The 21553-nt window shown below is 41.0% G+C and overlaps 1 protein-coding gene across 1 annotated transcript in view; it reads right to left on the bottom strand.

Moving 5' to 3' along the window:
• Positions 1 to 21553, bottom strand: part of PRKAG2 (protein kinase AMP-activated non-catalytic subunit gamma 2) — a 216921-nt gene that overhangs the window by 18994 nt on the left and 176374 nt on the right. The window contains exon 8 of the mRNA XM_017746720.1: positions 10672 to 10804. Within this exon, the coding sequence (XP_017602209.1) occupies positions 10672 to 10804 (133 nt within the window). The remainder of the gene's footprint in view (positions 1 to 10671; positions 10805 to 21553) is intronic.

Genomic DNA, 21553 nt, shown 5'->3' on the forward strand with positions numbered 1-21553 from the left:
CACTAAAAACAGGATTTATCTGCCCAAATGTAGAGGTCACTCTGACATTTACCCTGACTTCGCATATTCACCGGACTTTTCACTGTCAGCTGGGGCATGACTCAGCAGCCTTCCCCAGGGATTAACTTGATTAACACAGATGCCATTTCCCCCCTCACTAAGATGTCTAGACATTTACAGTTAGATGAGGAATCCCCCTTTGTGTGACTATCTACTCCAAGATTTTGCCCCTAAGTAGAAGAGTCACATTATAGCAAAAGAACACAGCAATTAAATCCTAGATATACCATAGATCACCTCAACAATAGCTGCTATTACACTACACTGAGCACAACAGGAACTTATTACACTGTGAATATGATGAATAAAAAACCAGACTAATTTAGGTTAGACGGAACCTCTGGAGGTCACTGTTCTGCACACCATTCAAACACTTCCACTGCAAGTCTGAAGGAGGACAAAGCCTCTTCCAATACAACAGTCATTACCAAGAAAGCAAGAGATCCAGACATAAAAGCCCTATTTTGGGTAGAATATTTGGAAAACCTTGTCCCTTACGGTTAGTGAGCTCTTAAAATAACTCGATTATTGGGCAGTGAAACCAGAAACAGCAGTAGAAGATTTCACCAGACTGGAGAATAAGTTTTTCCTCACTGACGGGAAACACTGAAAGGGACACCCTTTGTTATGAGATACCAGTGATTTTACAGGCCCTTGCAGAAATGCTCTCTCCAGTGAACATCTGTGAATGAGGGAAACACCTGAAAGGAAAACTTTTTTGTCTTTTCCAAAAATTCAGTGTGTGTACAGCACACACACACGTTTGTTTTACCCAACACTGTGTTATGAAAACTGTAACTATGTCCAGAAGTAACCAGTGGTTTCAGACTTGTCTTCCAGGACTGTTCCATAAGGCAAGGAGGGTGACTGCTGCCGTTGCAATAATTCGCTTCATTTGCCTTGCAAAAAGATTCATGTCCTTGACAAATTGTTGGGAGAAAAGAGCTGTCACAGTTCCTGGTGCTAAAGGGTCAGAGCTGAGCAGAGAATCCTACTGAGCTGACAGACACAACTCAGCACCAGTGCCTCGTGAAAAGGCTCAAAGGTAGCAGAAATAACCAACAAAGCTACAGAGCACCTTCAGACATGCCAATATGAAGCAAGAGGATGATGCAAATGATTGTCCAGTAGCAAGGACAGTGCTAAAAAACCTGCCAGAGCTTCTGTGGTGCGGCTGCCATCCAAGTGCAGGATGATAAACATGGACCTCTCCTGCCTCATCTTTCACTGTGTAAGCCAACACCAGGCATTTGCCTGCAAAGCCCCTAATGTAACCCCAGGAAATGTGTATTTTATCAGATCAGAATTGAAAGGAAGAAGCTCCTTCTTCTAATTTTTGGCACAGAGCTCCCATAAAAGCAGTATCAGACCCAGCTGAACCTTGACATTTTTATCATCTCCGACTCCTGATGGATGGATGCTCTAAGGTGATCTACAACATTCATCATCATTTTCACTGATTAAGTTGACAAATTCCCAGTTTTGTTTTACAATTATTTTTAAGGACTACAAAACTAGAGGGAACACATGCCTCCAAAAATACACATGTGGACCACAGTATCAAACCCAAATCATTCAGGCAGTCCCTGAGAAACAACCACCTTTCCTAGCATAACAAAGTACTAAGTTTGACATGTAGTTGAAAGGAATTTACAAGAGGAAGGCATCCAGTCTTAGCAGATTGGGTAAGAACAGCTGAAGAACTAAAGCAGGAGGTTGAACTCCTATACTCATATACTCACATGCTCTAAATACCAAACACCATGGCATGAGGAGGATTCTCAATGGCTTCCCCTTGTAAAGGGGAAAAAGTTCTATACTTTCAAAGGAGAACAGCTTCATCTCTATCTTCACAGCATGAGCAAATGTGGCAAAGTCATTCCAGACACAGACTTTGTTCTCACTGTTAAGAGCATGAAGGTGCAAGAAAAAGTTACTCTGAGAATTCCTTCTTAAGAGGCAAAACACTCTCATTTCAATAGTTCTTACCAAGTAGGAAGACACAGTGTAGAACAACTGGTCTTTGTCTTAACAGGAAAATCATCAGGGCTCTGCTGCAACCTTTGTACTGCATAAAACCTGGGCAACCCACACTTTATTCCCTTGGTTCAAGTGTGTTTATGAGCCAACTGACTCCCAAATGCTTTTGATGTGAAAACATGAGGAATGAGGCAACAGTTTCTAGCCCAACACAAACAAGACTGTATTTCTTTAAGCAGCATGACAAGTTCTCTGGCTGCCCAAACCTTGGCAGGTCTCCAAGAGAGGAAAAAGAAGAAACTCCTGCAGGTAAAGCTGATTGTCTTGCTGCATAAGACAGGTGTACAACAGATCTCCCCTGCTACTCCCTCACATCACCAGGATTTCAGGCAGTGCTTCCTCTGTATGAGACTGCCACCTGAACAGAGCCCATGAAACATTATTTGGGAACATACTGTACACACGTTAGTAAGCTGAAAACACAGCTTTGCCACAGAAAGCTCTTTGGACAGTGCTTCTCTTCCTCGCTGTTGATATCACCTTCAAAGGACTTATTCCTATGAGCTAAGTTGGAATTGAGGACTCCTGCATTCATCACCAGATCCCACAATTATCATCCTGATAATACAAAAGCAATATGAACTAAATATTCTCCAAACCCACCACGCACTTTCACTTTGAAGCAATTCACATTGGGAACTGTATTTAACTTGCAATTCCTTTTTTTTTTCCTTCAAATAAAGTTGTGATGCCCAATCCAGCCTTCTTTTTAAGTTACAGAGAACTACACTCCTGTAAAGGAGCTATTTTGAAAAGTTAAAAATCTCTCTTGTAGTGCATTTACGTAATTCAGTGTTTTTACAAACTGATTTGTCTGGGGAGACTAAACACAACCAACCATCTCAGCATGATGACTGCTGCATTCAAATTCATTTTCCAATTATTCTCTTCTTTGGTCTATGAATTTGTTAGAAGCATTTCCTTCTGAAAGGACTAAATAAAGAGACTACTTAAAGACAATAAAGACTTTTGCCCAGGGCGAGGGACAACCAGGTCTTGGACCACATCAAGTAGAATTTCACTCCTTTACCTTACCAAGTAGATTGGAGAAACATTGGACAGATCTCTTATTAACAGGGTGGCTACATTTGCTTCAACATCTGAAAAACCTCACCCAAAAACATTCGTCCTCTAGCTCCAGCTGAATTTTGGAAAGCTGATATGAAACCAGATAAAATTCATTTCTCTTTCACAGGTGGTGCAAAGGGAACACTCCTGGTAGAAAATGCACTTCTACTGGCCATAGCTTAGTAAAATTTAAGATGTGATGGTTTAATACCACCCTTCAGGCTCAAGCCAAACCCCAGAAGTCACAGCTGGAGTCTTATTCTCAAGTTAAAACTATGTACTTGTTCCAGATTTTTCCCCAAGGAGCAGGTGCCATGTCCACATGCAGAATTCTTCCCCACACCACATTCCCATGAAAAGGTCCCAGTCCAGCAAAGACACCAAACCAAGACCAGCACTGATACTCTGTGTCAATGTGTCCAAACTGTAGATTTCTGCTGTCAGATTGCACACCACAATGGGCTAAGAGGGAACATCAGGTGAATCTGATGGGAAGAGCCAGTGGCAACAACTGCATGGGGAAGGGCACAGAAATTCTGTCCCAGATTAAGATCTTATCCAAAAAGTGGTGATGGGGCAGAGAAGGCAAGAAGAAGGGTATACGACTTTCACTCAGGCAAGCACAAACACCTTACCCACACCCTGTGTAGAAATTTCTGCTTAAGTGGCACTTATCATTCCTCCGAGATCCACAAATGAACACTTCCTATTGGTTTTGAGAGCTGCAGGAATTAAACTCCTATGCTTGTATACCAGCAACAGGAGAAGCTCTGAAAAAACCCTACAGTCTTGCCATATTATGCTACTGATTCCAGCCTGATCTCAATGAAGGGAGCTTTTATGTGGCTGCTCAACTGCCTCAGCCCACATGCTGATTAAAAGCTAAATTAGATGATTCTCTTACAGTTCTGTGGGCAGTGTAAGCAAGGAGGGCTATTCACACTCCTCAGAAATGCAGACAGCAGCAGCTTCATCAGGGAAAAACCTCAAAGCCAACTAAGGAACAGACAGTCAATCCTTTTGTAAAGCTGTGTGACAGCAGACCCAGAGTCTGCTGTGCGGTTCTGGGAGCAAATCATTCTGGAGCATTATTCCTGGAAGCCTGATTTATCTCATTACCGTGGCGAGAGGCAACACCCCAGTCAAGAATGACCTGGAGGGAACCAGAATAATAAATCCATTTACTGAATAGAGTCAGCACAAGGGAGAGAAATACAAATCCTCTTCCATTCTAATGCTGAATCCATTGTATGTGCTGCAGAAGTTACCAGGTATATTTACTGCCAGCTTGTCAAATCACTAAAGAAGTTTCCAGAACATTGTTTAAAATTTTTTTTTTTTTAGTTATGTGGTAGAAAATTATTTAAGCTCTTACTAGCGTGACAGGTTCTGACAAAATCCTGCATTGGTGATAACAGCACCTGGTCCATTAACAACTTAGGTAATTTCATTAAACAAACAGGTTAAATAATTTAACCAAGCCACACAAAGATTTCTTCAGCATATAGAAGGAAATAAAAGGAAAGAGTCTTCAGGATTCTGAAAGCTTATTCTGATGACTGTTTACACATAAACATGATTTTTATTAGTTTATGAAGAAGTGCTGGACAAATGCTTTGAAAACACTTTCAAGGTCATGGTAAGCAAAAGCCACATATGCTTTATTATTAAAACCCAAATTGACTCGTAACAGGCACGAATATCATTTAGTCAAAGATTAGATAGAGCTTTTGACCCAAAGAGAGCTTATGCAAGCTCCACATGACACAGCCACTACATTTGCTAACAGATCACTCCTGGACTGCAGATTGCTGCTTGACACAAAGCAGGGAAGTCCCTGTCTTACATTCACCTTCTACGCTCCTCTTCAAGGGTTAATTGCTCTGCACTAGAAAACAAGCTAATCCTTCTCATCTTTATGTAGTCTGGGCAAAGCCACAACAAATTAATACATTTCTTTCAAGGTCAGACAAAAATCTGGCCTTAAGAAAGCTTCTGGAGTTAAGCTTCAGAGATTGCTATAAGCTAGGTAAGAGGCATTTCCTTAAAAAATTCTAATACAGTTCAGGGTGGGGGGGAAATGCATTGGTCTCTAAAACAACCAGATGCATCCAGCAACAAGGAAAAATCGAAATCACATTAAATTACGTTAGACAAAGTAACCTGACAGATAGAATGTGAACTAAGTGTTGTATTTCATTCATCTTTGAATTTAATACAGGAATTGTTTTCCATCAAAGGAAAAGATCCAATGGCTGTGTCACTGTATGTACTTGATACAGGTTAAAACCAACAAAAAGAAAGGAAAGGCAGACCTGGGTGTCTCCTCCTTCCTCCAGATCATCTGCACACTAAATGCATGAACACTTGCACAGCGCTCAAATGCTGTGTGAAGACACAAGCTGGTGAGCAGTAAATTTTCATTCAGCTCAGTGACTTCCTGAAGTCTATTATAAAGACAATCCAGATCCATATTTATATTTAGCATAATTAGAATGAAGAAGAGCAGTAAGTGAATGCTTAGAGTAGCCCTTCAAAGGACAACCCCCTCACCCCTGCTAGGGGCTGTGAAGGGTTTATTCTCCTGGTTGCATCTCAGGAGATGTGTGCAAAAGACGAGAAAGTTTATCCACTGTGAGCTGCACACTGTTGCAACTTGCTCCATTTCCCCACCATCCACAGTCAAATTTCCATACTTCACAGGAAAGCTCATAACATCTAATTGTCTCCTGACTCCCTTCCTGGTCAGATCAGACTTATGAAGTTTCTTTAATGTGTGCCAAGCAAAGATAGCATCTTCCCTGAGAAAAGCCAAAGGCTGCAGCCTGTCACAAACAAGGAGCAGTTGTGGGTCACAGGCAGGGGAAAGCCACAGTCATGAAGTTCAATATGATTCTATAAATATTTATGAGGAGCAAATAAGTATTAATAAACTGAAAGGGTGAAAGAACAGTCCACTGTCAGTCTAAATCAAAGAAACTGTGCCAGCCAGCACTTTCCCAGGCAACATCTGCCACTTCAGGGTTCAGCACGGAATAGGCACAACTCTAGGCAGGTAGACTGGATGCAGATCCTGCTTTGGGGCAGCCCTAAGTGAAACCTCACTGAGGCAAACTGGGCTGTGCTAGTTGGCCTCAGGCAGGCCAACAGAGCAGGGCTCAGCACACTGTATTCCTTTAGTGTGGATGCTGTGTGCCAAGGGGCACACTGTCTTGCTGAAGCACAGCTCTCCTGCACCACAGGAGCTGATGCCCAGCAGAGGTGCAAGAGCCACAGCACAGCTGTCCCAGCCACGTGCAGGTGCCAGGTAAAACACACACGTGTGCTCTGGACACTCCAGCCCAGCGTGCTGTGCCAGCACTGGGAGCTGTTGGCAGCTGCTGGAATCAAGCCCCCCATGCCTTCTGACTGACACATAAGCAGGGCTGAAGAGACTCAGCCCATCCTGCTCTTTATTAGCTGCTATTTCTGCTATTTAAAGCCTTCTTTTTATTTCCAATGTAAGGGCATCTCACCATCCCCTCTCTTAGGGCTAAAACAAGGTTCCTTATGAAACTCTACACTAATTCCCTTACAGATACTGAGACTAAACATTTACTTCAGTGGTATGACCTGGTGCCACATTATATAAGGATATATAATTATATAGGGATATATAAGGATATAAGGATATTATATAAGGATAATATCTCCACTTTTCCCACAGCTAACAGTAGGTTTAGAATACTTTCCACAGTATCTCATGAATAATTTTCCAGGGTAGAAACACGTGATGTGTGCTGTGATCGCTGACCAGCAGAGGGAGACGGGATACTGCAGCCAAACAAAAATCCAAAATCCGGACTCTTTCAAAGGATGCCATGAGAACTCAACCCAGCTCCATTTTTAATTCTTCCTCCATTGATTATTACCAGCTTTTATTAAAGGAGGCAGAAAGTGAGCCCTTATGTTGTGTGTTTTAGCTCTAACATTATTCAAAACCAGAATTCAAATCTCTGGAGAACTATTTCAAGGCACCGTATCTTTTTTTTTTGGTGGATGTTTTTTGTTTGTTTGTTTGTTTTTTAAATTAGGAGAAACACTGATGTGGGTAGGAATGAAACAGACCCAGCAAAGACAAATATGCATATGAGAGGATTCATGGACACTGAATGTTTCAGAGCTGTGTTTTCAAAATATGAACTGATACACAGTCCTGAAGTACTGGACAATAAGTAATTTCTACATTAAAAATTAAAATGCAAAGAACAGTTTAGAAGTTTTATTTGCCCACCCTTATTGGGTTAATTCTCCACCATGTACTTATTCTGCTGTTTTAGACAAACAAAAGAAGCTATTCTATTTTTGCATTCCATACACGTTCCTGCACCAGCCACACCAATCAAACTGAATGACCATAATGTGGTTTGAAGACACTGATGGTGGCACATGAACACAGGGGGCCAGGTAAAGAACCAAAGGGAAATACTTAAAAGACTTCCTAGCATAAGCAGGGCTGAAGAGACTCAGCCCATCCTGCTCTTTATTAGCTGCTATTTCTGCTATTTAAAGCCTTCTTTTTATTTCCAATGTAAGGGCATCTCACCATCCCCTCTCTTAGGGCTAAAACAAGGTTCCTTATGAAACTCTACACTAATTCCCTTACAGATACTGAGACTAAACATTTACTTTTATGAATCAATGTTGCTTCAGTGGTATGACCTGGTGCCACATTATATAAGGATATATAATTATATAGGGATATATAAGGATATAAGGATATTATATAAGGATAATATCTCCACTTTTCCCACAGCTAACAGTAGGTTTAGAATACTTTCCACAGTATCTCATGAATAATTTTCCAGGGTAGAAACACGTGATGTGTGCTGTGATCGCTGACCAGCAGAGGGAGACGGGATACTGCAGCCAAACAAAAATCCAAAATCCGGACTCTTTCAAAGGATGCCATGAGAACTCAACCCAGCTCCTTTTTTAATTCTTCCTCCATTGATTATTACCAGCTTTTATTAAAGGAGGCAGAAAGTGAGCCCTTATGTTGTGTGTTTTAGCTCTAACATTATTCAAAACCAGAATTCAAATCTCTGGAGAACTATTTCAAGGCACCGTATCTTTTTTTTTTGGTGGATGTTTTTTGTTTGTTTGTTTGTTTTTTAAATTAGGAGAAACACTGATGTGGGTAGGAATGAAACAGACCCAGCAAAGACAAATATGCATATGAGAGGATTCATGGACACTGAATGTTTCAGAGCTGTGTTTTCAAAATATGAACTGATACACAGTCCTGAAGTACTGGACAATAAGTAATTTCTACATTAAAAATTAAAATGCAAAGAACAGTTTAGAAGTTTTATTTGCCCACCCTTATTGGGTTAATTCTCCACCATGTACTTATTCTGCTGTTTTAGACAAACAAAAGAAGCTATTCTATTTTTGCATTCCATACACGTTCCTGCACCAGCCACACCAATCAAACTGAATGACCATAATGTGGTTTGAAGACACTGATGGTGGCACATGAACACAGGGGGCCAGGTAAAGAACCAAAGGGAAATACTTAAAAGACCTCCTAGCAGTGTAGGCCAGGTAATCATTCAGATCTACCTTTTTAGTGTTTTCTTAAACAGTTTCACAAAATCTGCTAAGTTGGAGGACAGTGCCCATGCTGGAAGAGGACTCCTGCTTTACAGTATTATGACTTTATAAATTAAAAGTAATGCAAATGGATTAAATGTAATAGTGCAAAGTCAAAAAAAAGCAGTTTAGAGGGGGGAAAAAAGCTCCTCACCAGCAATACAAACTCAAGATTTGGTCTGTATTTATTGTATACTAGCATCTGAATGAGCAACTCCAGACTTCCCTTCCCTGCTTTCAAACACCTGGAGAAGCAGACTGAGAATATGACTCCATGATCACAGACCAAGGCATACCTTGTTCTCCTCTAGCTGTAATCCATGACCATCACTGGAGATGCCAATTAAGACAGGGACTTTGGTGAAGTGCTGGTGGAAGTTTTTCCATCACCATTAAGTCACCTGCTCTCCTTTATGGTGAAAACTCACAAGGCTCACTCACTCACTCACACTCTGTCTCCCCAGGTGTTACCTCCCACTGGCTCACGAGCTGGGGAGGAAACTCTCACTTCTTTAATAGCATTATCTCAACACAGCTCCAGCAATGAAAACCGGTATCTGGCATGATCTAATTCATCAAAAAATCTGGAGACTCCAAAAGGAATCAGTGGCCTGCCCCAAGGGCCTCAACATTAACTGGTTAATGGAATAAAGAACAATCATCTCTCCACCTGCAACAGTGACGAGGCTCAAGCCTTTGACCCAGGTGAGCACTGACAAAGCAGGCCATGGGTCATGCCCATTGCAGGCACCAACTCCCAGCACGCCATCTCATGGTGTGAGGAAAAAATACCCCCTGGAATGAAAAGGAGGCCAACAGTCTTTGAGAAGAGCTGAGAGCGTACAGCGAACCCCACCATCCTAAATCTGATTTTTCAGATCAAAGAGGTCTGAATTTTTTACTCAAGAGCTGACAGTCATCCTCTCTTTCAGGCAGAAGAAAGGAAACATTGAAGAACTTTTCCCCCCTCTAAGACGGTGAAAAAGTCAATGCAGATTTTCCACCTTTCAGATCACAGCACTCAATCCAACATTATATACAATTATCTGATACACAAGACGGTTCTGTGAATGTTTTGGGAACGAGTATCTGTTACATGGCTGCCTCTGACTGTGGAAAGCTGAGGTCTGAGTAGTACATTCCAGACCAAAATTACTTAATGGGCTTAGTTAAGTCAGAATTGGAGCATCTTTACAAGGAAAAACACACTGAAACAGCAAAAACCAAAGCAAGCAAAAAAATACCAATTGCAAAATACAGGAAACAAAGAAAGCCACAGCTTTCCACCACACTGCAGAACAGATTAGTCTGCTTCTATAGCAGGCAGCTAATGCCTTCTTTTGGCAAACAAACTCTTCAGACAGAGCCAAGAGTCTAGCAGATGATTTACTGATTAAATGCAAAATGAGAAGCTGAAAACAAAAATTTTCTGGAGAATGTAATAATTTGCATAATTAAGCCATCCATTTGAGTCCTAAATTGTCTTATCAGTATAGCAGGAACAGACTCATAGCACCTGGGTACTCTTTAGCTGTTGCACAAGGATCTTACATCAAATGTCTTTTTGTAGATTCAGGTAGCCATGAAGAGGCCAATATAAGTTGGGCTCATTTGAAATTTTTATTTTGATAGAGATTCCAACTGCAGAACAAATTACATCCTCTCTTTCTGTTCTGCTAGGAAGTCTTTCCCCCAACTCCTCCTCTAGCATAACATGAAAGATACAGTTGAAACAATACAGTTTTCTACAGTCAAAGCACAGCACTATGGCAGTGCTTCTCTTCAAGAGATCAGCTTTCACTTAACAGTCAGGAAACATTAAAAAAAAATGAACTGCAAGCAAAGGCAGACTGAAAGGAGTATACTCACTTGTAGCGTAGTGTCGAAAACAACAAGCTTAGAGCTTGTTGGAACAATGTCGTAACACTTGTGTGACCTCATGAATCGCACATAAATGTCACTTTCCGATTCTTCAAGTGCTGCAAGTAAAAACATGTTGTTTTATTTAAGTAACCTTTAAAAAAAGAGCAATAAAAAGCATGGCAAATCAACTGAACACCACCGCAGAAGGACAACCCTAAGGCAAAAGTCAAATTCACACTTTCAGATCTGGACAGACAGTCACACGTTTGCACTTTGCATTTCAGACTCATCTTTCCTTTCAGATTAAACAGAACAAAGACAAAATGCATTGTTCTTCTTTGATGAGAAAGGACTTCTGTACTGAGGAGCTACATTTTTTAAAATATCCTTTTTTTTTTTTTTCCCCAACAGCAACCTACTGGAATATGCAGCTGAACTCTAGTTAAGTACAGAGAAGACAGCTGGAAACTTAAGTAGTGTCGGGCTTGACTAACTCAAGCTCCTTAAATTAGTATTTCTTGAATCTTACCTCTGCCTGTTCCACTGCCACATAGTAATTTTCTATTTTCTAAAGAAGCAGCAGGCAGGTTCTGTAATCAGCTTCATTTTCTTCAGGCTAAACAGAGCATCACAAATCCAACACTTTATTTACAAAAACAGGATCCACGTGGCTGGAATAGTTGTAGCATGGCATGTCTATAGCACAGACATGCAATCCAGTCCATATTACTTTAAATCTCCTTTGCATTTGCCACAGTTCAGATGCATATGCATACAACCCCCAGATATGCTCAGGTACATTAACTTTTTTCTTTTTTAAGCACTTTGGCCCTCCATTCTTTCCAGCAGGTACCTAGAACTTGGTCAAGGATAATCCCTCCATCAGAGATGTACCCTTTAGACCCTGTAATAATCCACAGAAACTTGATCATATATTAAACTTTGGAAGAGCAGAATAAAAAAGACAATAAGTAAAAAACCCCTTGAAATACCTACTGATCATTAAAGAACTTCATATTAGGGCATTAAAAACTCAGAATTCTCATTTGCTAGATTTGCTCAAAATCAGTTATCTTGCTCTGGATAAACTATTTGTCATTTCCACCAAATGGCTCAGCACAGGCTTTTCAGTCCAAATTTAGAGAAGCAAAGCCGGATCTGCCCTACAAGTGGCTGCTCCAGGATCCAGCCTCTTCTATGTACTAAGCAAGTCCTTCATCTCCTACTCCCATTACTCTTAAAACAAACAAACAAACAAACAAACAAAGCCTATTTCCCCACTGAAACACAAACAACATGGAATAGAAGTTCCATAGGAATAGAGAAGACAGTGTCCAAAATGGAGGAAGTGGAAGAAGAAAAAAAATATTTGTTGGATTTATGTTCCTACAGAAGTCAGGATCAGAAGTGGAAATAGAAGGAACTTGGAAAAATTGGTAAGAAATTAGGAAACCATGTGAGGTAACTGAGAGGGAAAGGATTAGGCAGACGGACTTGGACAATGTTGGTAGGAAGCCACCTTCTTGGGGTGATCCCAAAGAGGAATGGGTACTGACTCATCAAGGGCATGTATAGGAGAGCTAAAAAAAGTAGTTTCTAAGTTTGTAAAGTCTATAATATACTACCACTTATCATCCTCTAACTTCTGAAGTACCATAAATGGCTACTGTCTGCAGGAAATTAATTACTGTCTGCAATGGAGCTGTCAGAGATTTTTGTTGTGTCAGTTTTGTTTAGTTATTTTTTTAGACACACAAATTAGAAGCAGAGAGGGGACGAGATACTAAGAAATAGAAACAATATTATATGAATGTTGAAATGACAGACCAGTAAGTCTGGTCTTTAGAAAGTTATGTTTGCTTCTACAACCCTAAGTGCAGTCCCTCTGTGCAGTATCAGAGTCCTTACTTACTTCAATCTCAAGTTCATAAACAACTAAGATATTATAGGTAGAAACACACATAGAAACACCTCAAAGTCCACCAGAATAGCGGCATCACCATCCCTGGATATGTTCAAAAAAGGTGTGGATGTGGCACTTAGGGACATGGGACTGGTGTTAATAGTTGCACTTGATGGTCTCAAGGGGTTTTTTCCAACCTACGTGATTCAACGACTCTATAAACCACAGAACAACCAGCTGAAAAAAATGAACACTCAGAGCACGTCATGGCTCCACGGAGTCTTGCCAACTCACCAACAAATTTCAAATGCATCAGGATAACAAGCACAGTAACTGTGAGCCCAAACAATTCAATCAGGGGAGGCTGTTCACAGCAGCCACAGCCAGGAATGCTGATCAGCACAGTGAAGGTGTGCCCATAAACCCTCCTCTCACTTACCAAACATTCCCACCCTCCAAACACAACTTCAACTGGACCTCAACAATCCCCACCCAGATGCACAGGACTGGTGAAGTGTTATCTCACCCTCTGCTGTCTTCCAGTTCAGGGGAGACACCACAAAGCAACTGCTTCCCTTTAATTTTAACTGGAAAGTTACAATTAAAAGAAGCATGAGACAACCATCTGTGAGCCCTGTTAACACCCTGTCATAGGTTAGCAAGCATAGTCCCGGAAGGGACGTCCTTGCTAAGGGGTGCTTACAGTTTCCTCTGGGAACTGATAGAACCTATCAGCTGGCCAGTTTGGATATGGACAATTCTCTAAGCCACTTAAAGTTGTGATCACCTCTGTGATCCACATTTAAGAATAGGCAAACTCCCCCTCCAAGCTCTCTCTCGTTTCCGGCGCTGGCACAGGTGGCTGCGGGGCCCGAGCAGGGCCCAGTGGGCCCGGCCAGGCCCTGCTTGGGCCAGGCCGGGCCCAAACGGGAAAGGAGAAAACCTCAGTCCCTAGAGATGAACCAGATGAGGACTTTTGCTCCAAACGGGAAAGGAGAAAACCTCAGTCCCTAGAGATGAACCAGATGAGGACTTTTGCTCCAAACGGGAAAGGAGAAAACCTCAGTCCCTAGAGATGAACCAGATGAGGACTTTTGCTCCAAATGGGAAAGGAGAAAACCTCAGTTCCTAGAGATGCTCCCAGAGATAGTCCTAACGATGAAGATGATGAAGACCCTTTGCTCCCAGGGAAGGAGAAGGGCCTCTGTTCTTGTTTCTGAATGGCTCAACCTTAAAATTGTACCCCAAAAAACTTCAAGAGTGGACCCTCGAAAGCAGTTGCGGGAAAAGCTGCAAGTTGGGGGAAAGGACTCACACGCAGGCAGAGAGACTCCTCTTCCTAAATGGACTGAACAATATTTGGAAGTGGGCGGCTGTCTCGTTGTGATACTGTTTTCATAGCATGAGCAAGAAGAGACTTCTCTTTCTAAATGGACTGAACAAGGTTATTATGGAAGTGGTAAACAGACTGAACATCTTAAGGGTTGTCTTTTCACATTGTCAGTGGGAGAAGGGAGGAAGGTGGGGGGAGGAGGAGAGTTCTGAAGGTGGTATAATTTTTTTTTTCTTCTTTTAGGTCTGTTAATAAACTTCTTTATATTCTTTCAAGTTTGGTGCCTGTTTTGCATTTCTCCTAATTCTTATCTCACAGCAGATAAACAGTAATGAGTATTTTGGACCAAGCCACTACACTAAATTGGTGTTTCCACCCGGTTACAAACCGAACCCGCGACACACCCCCGTAAACAGCTAGGAAACTCTAGCAGGATCTGGACAAGGATCCAATTGTCCAGCTGGAACTGAGGTTTATTGCTACAGAACATCCTTATACTATAAATAAGTACAATGCACCTCTTTATTAGTTATTAACTAAACATGCAAAACATCAGCACCACTGACTTAACTCTCATGTCCTACACCACTCCATCAAGTGCCTGCTGGAAAGGATATTTAAGACCTTCTAACACCTTCAGCTACCTGGGGATACCAAACAGCTGCCACAGCCCAAATCTTTGTACAGGTATTGTGTATTATGTATATACACAGCTGTTCAATGGAGAAAAAGGTCTCCCGAACCAAAGGCTCAGCACGTCTCAGGAATGCACTCACACCCATCTGTCCTGCATAGCACAATTGCACAGGGCATAATCTTCTTTACAGTTTCTCTCCCCTTCCTGAGGAAAAACTTGCTGCTTTGGGTTGTATCCAACCACCACTGTGCTGCAAACATAAATAATCAAGTAAGAACACCCTCGTCTCCATGAGGATATTTCTACTTTATTACCTGCTTAGTTTCTTGTTCCAGTCTTATTTGTTTTCCCAATAAATGCCCATTCTTTCTGAAGCTTCTGCAGTTTTACCCAGCACCTGCAAAGCAGCACTTCCTTCAGACAGACATGGACAGATCCCTTCTGGCTTGACTTACAACCTCCCTCGGTCTCCGCACGTCATCTCTGATCTGCACCTGAGATCATCTGCCCAACATGCAGGAGGTATGAACACAGAACTGCCTCCAGCCAAACCTCAGCTCGCTACAGCTCATGCTCTGGAAATCAGCTGGCTCACAGAGCAGATTCCCAGCAGGAGGCATCTGAATCTAGAGCAGGATCGGGCAGGAGAAGAATCCACTAATAAGTAGTTGAATGTGTATTTATTTCCATGGGGATGCTTGTTCAGGAAAGCTTCCCTTTTGAAGATTCATCTGAAAGTTATTTTGCAAGTGGACATTGCCCATGTGCACCCCCTTTCCCCAAGCCATAGGTGAAGGGAAAAATATCCAAATTCCCACTGCTGTTTCTTGTGATTTTTAATAGAGCAGAAAGAGACGCCATCCGAAGGTTACAAATAAACCCTGTTTGACACCTGAAGTTGAGCACCTTGTCACAGAGGCTTTTACAGAGTAAATTCTCTGCACTGTCATTTTATTTGTTCCTACTGTTAGAGATCCTTTGAAGAGTAGAAGATCAATCTATTTGTATTTCTGTCCCAAATCTTGTTCAATAAAATGATTTTTACTTCCTTCCTTTCTCCCAGCCTTCCCTATAACATGACAGATGCTTTTGTTTTTTATTGTTTTTTATTTCAGCCAGTAAATATTATTTACAAGAGCATCATAGCTTTTTTTTTGACAGATTAATTATTCAACAATACTGACTCAGAGATTGCAGTGGGACTCCATACTAAGAATAATTGTCTGTTCAGAGAGCTCCAAGGTAGAACTACCATCTGAATACTCATGAATGACACAGAAACTTCTGCAGCATTGCTGAAGCCATTTCCTCAGAGATCTACTGAACAGATGCCTTCAGTTCCACTCATACCTTTGCCACCACGCACGGCACTTTCCTACTGTAGCTTTCCCCTCAGAATCTCAAGGCCTTCAAAAGAAGAAAAGAGGAGAGGGAAAAACAAACAAAGGAAGAAGTGCCTGCAGATCGAGAATAGGAATATAATGTCAACACTTATGGAAAAGCTTCCAAATACTGCAACATAAAAGAACTATAGAAACTTCCTCAGAAGCGTCTACTGCAAGCCACAGCCTGCATTTCTGGGCTGTGTTCTTACTGGGCTGGCCCAACAACAAGATCCTGGACCACATGTGCTTCCTGATTTCAACAATACAACATCATTACCTTTTCTATTATATTTTATGTTACAGCTGTATTATGCTCCTGGTATCCAGTCATATTTCAAGTTCAGTCATTGGTTTCAGGAGCATTTGAAAGGAAGACAGAGGTTTCACAGAGGCTGGGTGGGTTCTCTCACCTTCTTTAAAGCATTAATTCCACCACAACCATGCCACAGCAGCTCCCCATAGCATCTGTGTCCTCATGGCTAGATTGAGTGCTGGGACCTCTGGCAACCCTCAGTCACTGGAAGAACTCAAACTTCTGAACCTAAACCTTCTTATTAACCTAAACAACTGTTTGTATAACTGACTTCTCCAAGCTTCATATGAAATCAACTGCCAACTTTTAAAGGCCTTTTAAAAAGTAGGGAAAAACCAGCAGATAGCAGTATGTAAAAAAATACACTCAGATAACTGCCCGGCCTGGTGAACAGCTTGGAGGAAGACAGAAACCACAAATGTACGCAGTAATTACACCACTCCCTCTGATTTTGTAAGAGCAATCAGCATAGAAACTGTGCAACTTAAAAAGCTTAGGATTTTCTTACAGCAGCAGGAGCTGAGCTAAGCACTCCCAGCTCCCAGCACTACTTTTCACCTTGACTACTATTGGCATAATCATCTCCCCTCAGCCAGATCCAATGGACAAAAGGAAATGGGGAAGTAGAAATGTAGTTTTGCAATGTTCTCACTTGTACTAAATAACCTAGTTAGTGGAAAACACACTTCATTTTCTCTTACTGCACACATACATATCTGCACTTCAGGGTACTCCAAGCCATACTTCTATTTTAGAAGTCATGTGATATGCTGAATATCACATTTCAGATGCCAGAGAATTAAAATATTAGAGACCACAACGTTTACTACGGAACTGATCCAACTGCAATACATTAAGTCAAATTTATTGGTGTAATTATACTGATAAACTTTATTGAAAGGTGTTATACCAAAGTATTCTATAGTATTCTCTCATATATACATATATATATATACAGACTTATATATATATATATTTTTATATATCTATTTATTTATCTCCTGCCCTTTTCTTACACTAGAAGCTACACAGGACAAGGACAGCATCCACATCTAAGATCAGCTTAGGTGTGCCAAATGCTGCCAGAAGACACCAGGGTGAGCAATCACTTCAATAAGCCAGGACAAGTTACCCTCTCTCCCTCCTTTTAGAGATAACCCTTGGCAGAGAATACAACAGGTAAAAGACATCATCAACCCTGTAAATTGTTCTTCTGACTGCGGTTTTATCTGAAAGCTGTCACCAAAAATGGCTTTAAAGTTTCTGATAATTCCTGCTCTGAATTTACTGAAGGAGTTCCTTAATATCCTTGAAAACCTCCTACACAGCTTTCACAGTACTGGAGATTGTAGGAGTTCTAGTGTAAGTCACTAACATAATACAGATCTGGAAAAAACATCCACAGTGGATACAGCTCATCCACTCCAAGAGCAACAGTGACACTACTCAGAAGGAACCATAAACTATTCCTCACCAACAGGCCCTGAAACACAGCTTTTAAGGGAAGTGGAGGCATCTGGATGAAGCAGGGTTTCAAGAATAATGTTCTGGGAATCAAATGTCCAGGCAGGATTTTATCAGCATTCCTCAGCAGAGGGACAGAGATTCTGCAGAGGGATGCAGTACTCACTGTGTACAGGATGTTGCTGTGATCATGAACAAGAGCTTTACTTCAACCTACCTTCTAGAAGACAAATACGGCTCATTTGGCAGATTTTTAGCTAGGTTTGAATGATATACAAATTAAAATGTACATGGTATACCCAGTAAAAAACTTGGGAACCAAAGGGCTGTCAGAGAACAAGAAAATGCAATTTGTCACAGAGTAATGGTAAGGCAGCATGGCTGCTGAGTTTGCTGAGCTGTCTGCTAAAGAGCCAGGAACACTGCAAACAGTGGATGAGAAACCAGACACCAGAAGCTGAATCAACATCAGACTTGGTAGGAAGGGAATACTAACATAGTTTAAGAAGAACAAGCACAAGAGAAAAGAAGCAGTGTTGTACTGTATCATTTGATTTCTGTTTATTCATGAGGAAACTTATCTCAGAAAAAGAAAAAAACACCACCAAAACAACCTCCCATGTAATCAGCCACAGGGTAAGACTAAGTCGTAAAAAAAGACAGAAGAAGCAGGATGGTCACCAGGATACCCACTCTATATGGCAGAAGATAAATTACAGAACCACAGAATATCCTGAGTTGGAAGGGACTTCCAAGGATCAGAGTCCAGCTCCTGACTCTACACAGGACAACCCCAGAAGTTTTAGAACAGGCTTGACACAACTGTTGCAGAGATGGCAGCCAGGACTAGCAATGGACTACTTCCAATTACACATAGGAAACAAAAAAACAGGTATACAGTCCAAAATATAGGAAATAATAGGATGACAGCGATAGGAGTTGATAACTCCATCACAAGCTGAAAGGCTTTTGAATGCAAAGAACAGAAAGAGAGAATGTAGAGACAGAAACAAGACTTTATTTTTCTTTCTGAGAACTGCAAAGAGCTTTAAAATACCCTGGAAGACCACACATTGAAGTTACACAGTAGCATTATTCATGCAGCCACGGGCTATTCAATATGGATGTTGCAGATTGAACATTTCCCACTCCAATCTAAAGGAATGCATGAGCTGGCAGATAAAGATTACAACAAGTTAACAGACATAAAAAACTCTGATACAAAGAAGTGATAGGAAATGTATCTAGAGATCAGTATCAGGAGCTTCTTCAGTGTTCCAAGATTAATTCAATTGCATATTACAGCATGGATGTATGATGTGACAAAGGAAAAGGACTTAAAAAAGACGTGTGAACACAGGAACAACAACAGAGTAAGTGAGCTCTCTCTTGCTAACTGCACCTCATCCTGCAAATAGGAAGAGGGTCCAGAGGCACACAAAGTAAGAGGGGAGAACAGGTACATGAACAGATAAATAACAGTGAATAGAGAAGTAAATGCACTGTCTTGTTGCTCAGGTCTTCAGAAGAAGGTTAATCCTTCTAATAACAGTAAAAGCTAAAAGAAACCAGAACACATGTTTAAGAACTACATTCAGATTTGCTTAAGACACTTTCAAACACAACCTTCAGTCCTGTGTGCACCTACTTTTTTTCTTTTTGCACACATTTTAGTGTGTTCTCTGAATTCTAGAGTCAGTGCAACTGCTCAGCCACTTTAGGTCACCAAGGTAATTGAGATGTTTTCTCCCCTTGTCACAAGGAGTTGCTTCATACACAGACCACAGGTTATTACGTATATGAGCAGGGGTCACCCTAGCTAAAAGCAACCATTCCTCAACTCTGCACGTTCATGAAGGAGAAGATATAGTACCAGTCTAAAGGAAAGCCAAACAAATTCAAATGCAGTCAGAATTCCTAGGAGTGTATTGAAGCACATTATTAAAAACAGTGTATTTGTAAGCACCTACAAAGGCAGCTCATCAAAAGCCATGAAGAAAGTCAACATGGCTGCGTCAGGAACAGTTCAGACTAATCAGTTTTTACCCAGAATAAAATGATCAACTGGATGAAAAAGAAAGTAGATACAAAATAAAAATAATAATAAAAAATCACAGTATGGTTGAGACACTGATTTCAAAGCAAGCACGGATATTACTGCATGAGGAAAAGACAGATAGAATCACCCCATGGTAGCTGCCTAACAAGCAATCCCAGCTGCAGCAAAACTAGTAATATTTCTTTTTTTTCGGTGGGTTTGCAAGACTGGATGACAACGGTGTGTTTTTAACAAGACATGGATGGACTCCAGTTCAAACTCTTCCCCAAGCTGGAACATTTGCAAGGCCCACCTTATGCAAATCAGGCAGAAAGGCACACAAGGTCATACTGCAGGACTTTACATTTCTACCAGTCAATCTGGAAGTGCTTTTACCAGTAGTTTGATACTTCCCAGTCCAAAAGAGTATCAGAGGATCAGGACTTCATTTTATTCTCTTTAGTGATCTTCAAAACAGGAACAGACCATGCTTCGAAGAGCTTGCAGTAAGAGTTAGAAATGGTTTCAAGACTTAAAACCTCACAATGTCTTCAAATTGAATTTATAAGTGACTTGGAGATAATACAAATATTCAGAAAACATCAAAATCTGAAAGAAACACTCAACTGGAAGAGTGCAAATTATGGAGTGACTAAATATCACAACTATTGAGAGAGATGTACCTCGTTATTAACTTAATTTGCTATGGCAGAAGTAGGGAAGAAAAGGCAGTTTGCTTAAACAAATAGGCAAACAAAAAAACCAGCACAGGTGTCAGAGAGCTATTACTGCATTCCAAAAGCTGGTTAAACAGAACAAAGCAACCTTAGGACACTGTACAACATCCTTCCTGAAAGGTCCTAAATGTGGAATGAGACAAGTGTCTACAAAAGCACATCCTGCTTAGAACAAAGGAGTTACTGGCTCTTGACAATACTTCAAAAGATCCACTTTTCTGGTTTTGAGGTTTAGATACCCACATGTCTTCAAATTCCGGCAGTACCTAAGACTTGTAAGAGAAAACTGATACAAATAGCTTTTTTGAAACAATGAAAGATTCGGATTGTGTTGCAGTCTTACAGTTGCAGCACGCTTCAAAATCCTGCACTGAATTTTGTTCCTCATTATTGGCGTTAGTAAGTCCTGGTAACTGGGCTGAGAAGTTAACGCTTCTGTTTTACTCCAGCTCTCCACTGGAAGTGTGGATAAGCAAATGATGACTGAGATTTGAGACAGACAAAAAAAGTGATGGGCAGCTTAAGAAACTCCACATTCCAGAGCTAATCATAGTAACTCTGAAGTTCCTTGTCCAGGCAGGCAGAGAAACTTATTTGTGTACAAGCAAGAGCTGCCTTGTTTAGGAACTAACTGGTAAACAGTATCAAAAGTCCAACTGAATACTTTTGAAACAGTGCTGTATCTCTTAAATCAACTTTTGGTCAAAGGTTTGTACTTTGAGAAAAGCATCCCTGTGGTTTTGTGAATAAAGGCAGCAACTTCAGCCTGCAACCTTAACGCTTCTAAGATTTTCACCACAACAAAGAATAAGATGACCTGAAGAATTTTCTAAAACATGTTCAAGATCTTCCCTTGACAACAGGCACTACAATTTTTCCCTAAGCATCCCAAGCAAAGATCTAAATTAAGATGTCGCCTGTCTGGAATGTGGGCCTGCTCTTCAAGATTGCGAGACACGAAACGCAAGAAACTAAAAATGGTATTAAACTTCTGAATATTAATATCAGCAACCACTTTGTGCAGAGTTGGATTCAAGGAAAGTTTAAGGTATGTGATTAATGAGAGAATAAACCAGCC

Source organism: Corvus brachyrhynchos, unplaced genomic scaffold (assembly GCF_000691975.1).
Source record: "Corvus brachyrhynchos isolate BGI_N302 unplaced genomic scaffold, ASM69197v1 scaffold18, whole genome shotgun sequence".
Classification (NCBI taxonomy): domain Eukaryota; kingdom Metazoa; phylum Chordata; class Aves; order Passeriformes; family Corvidae; genus Corvus; species Corvus brachyrhynchos.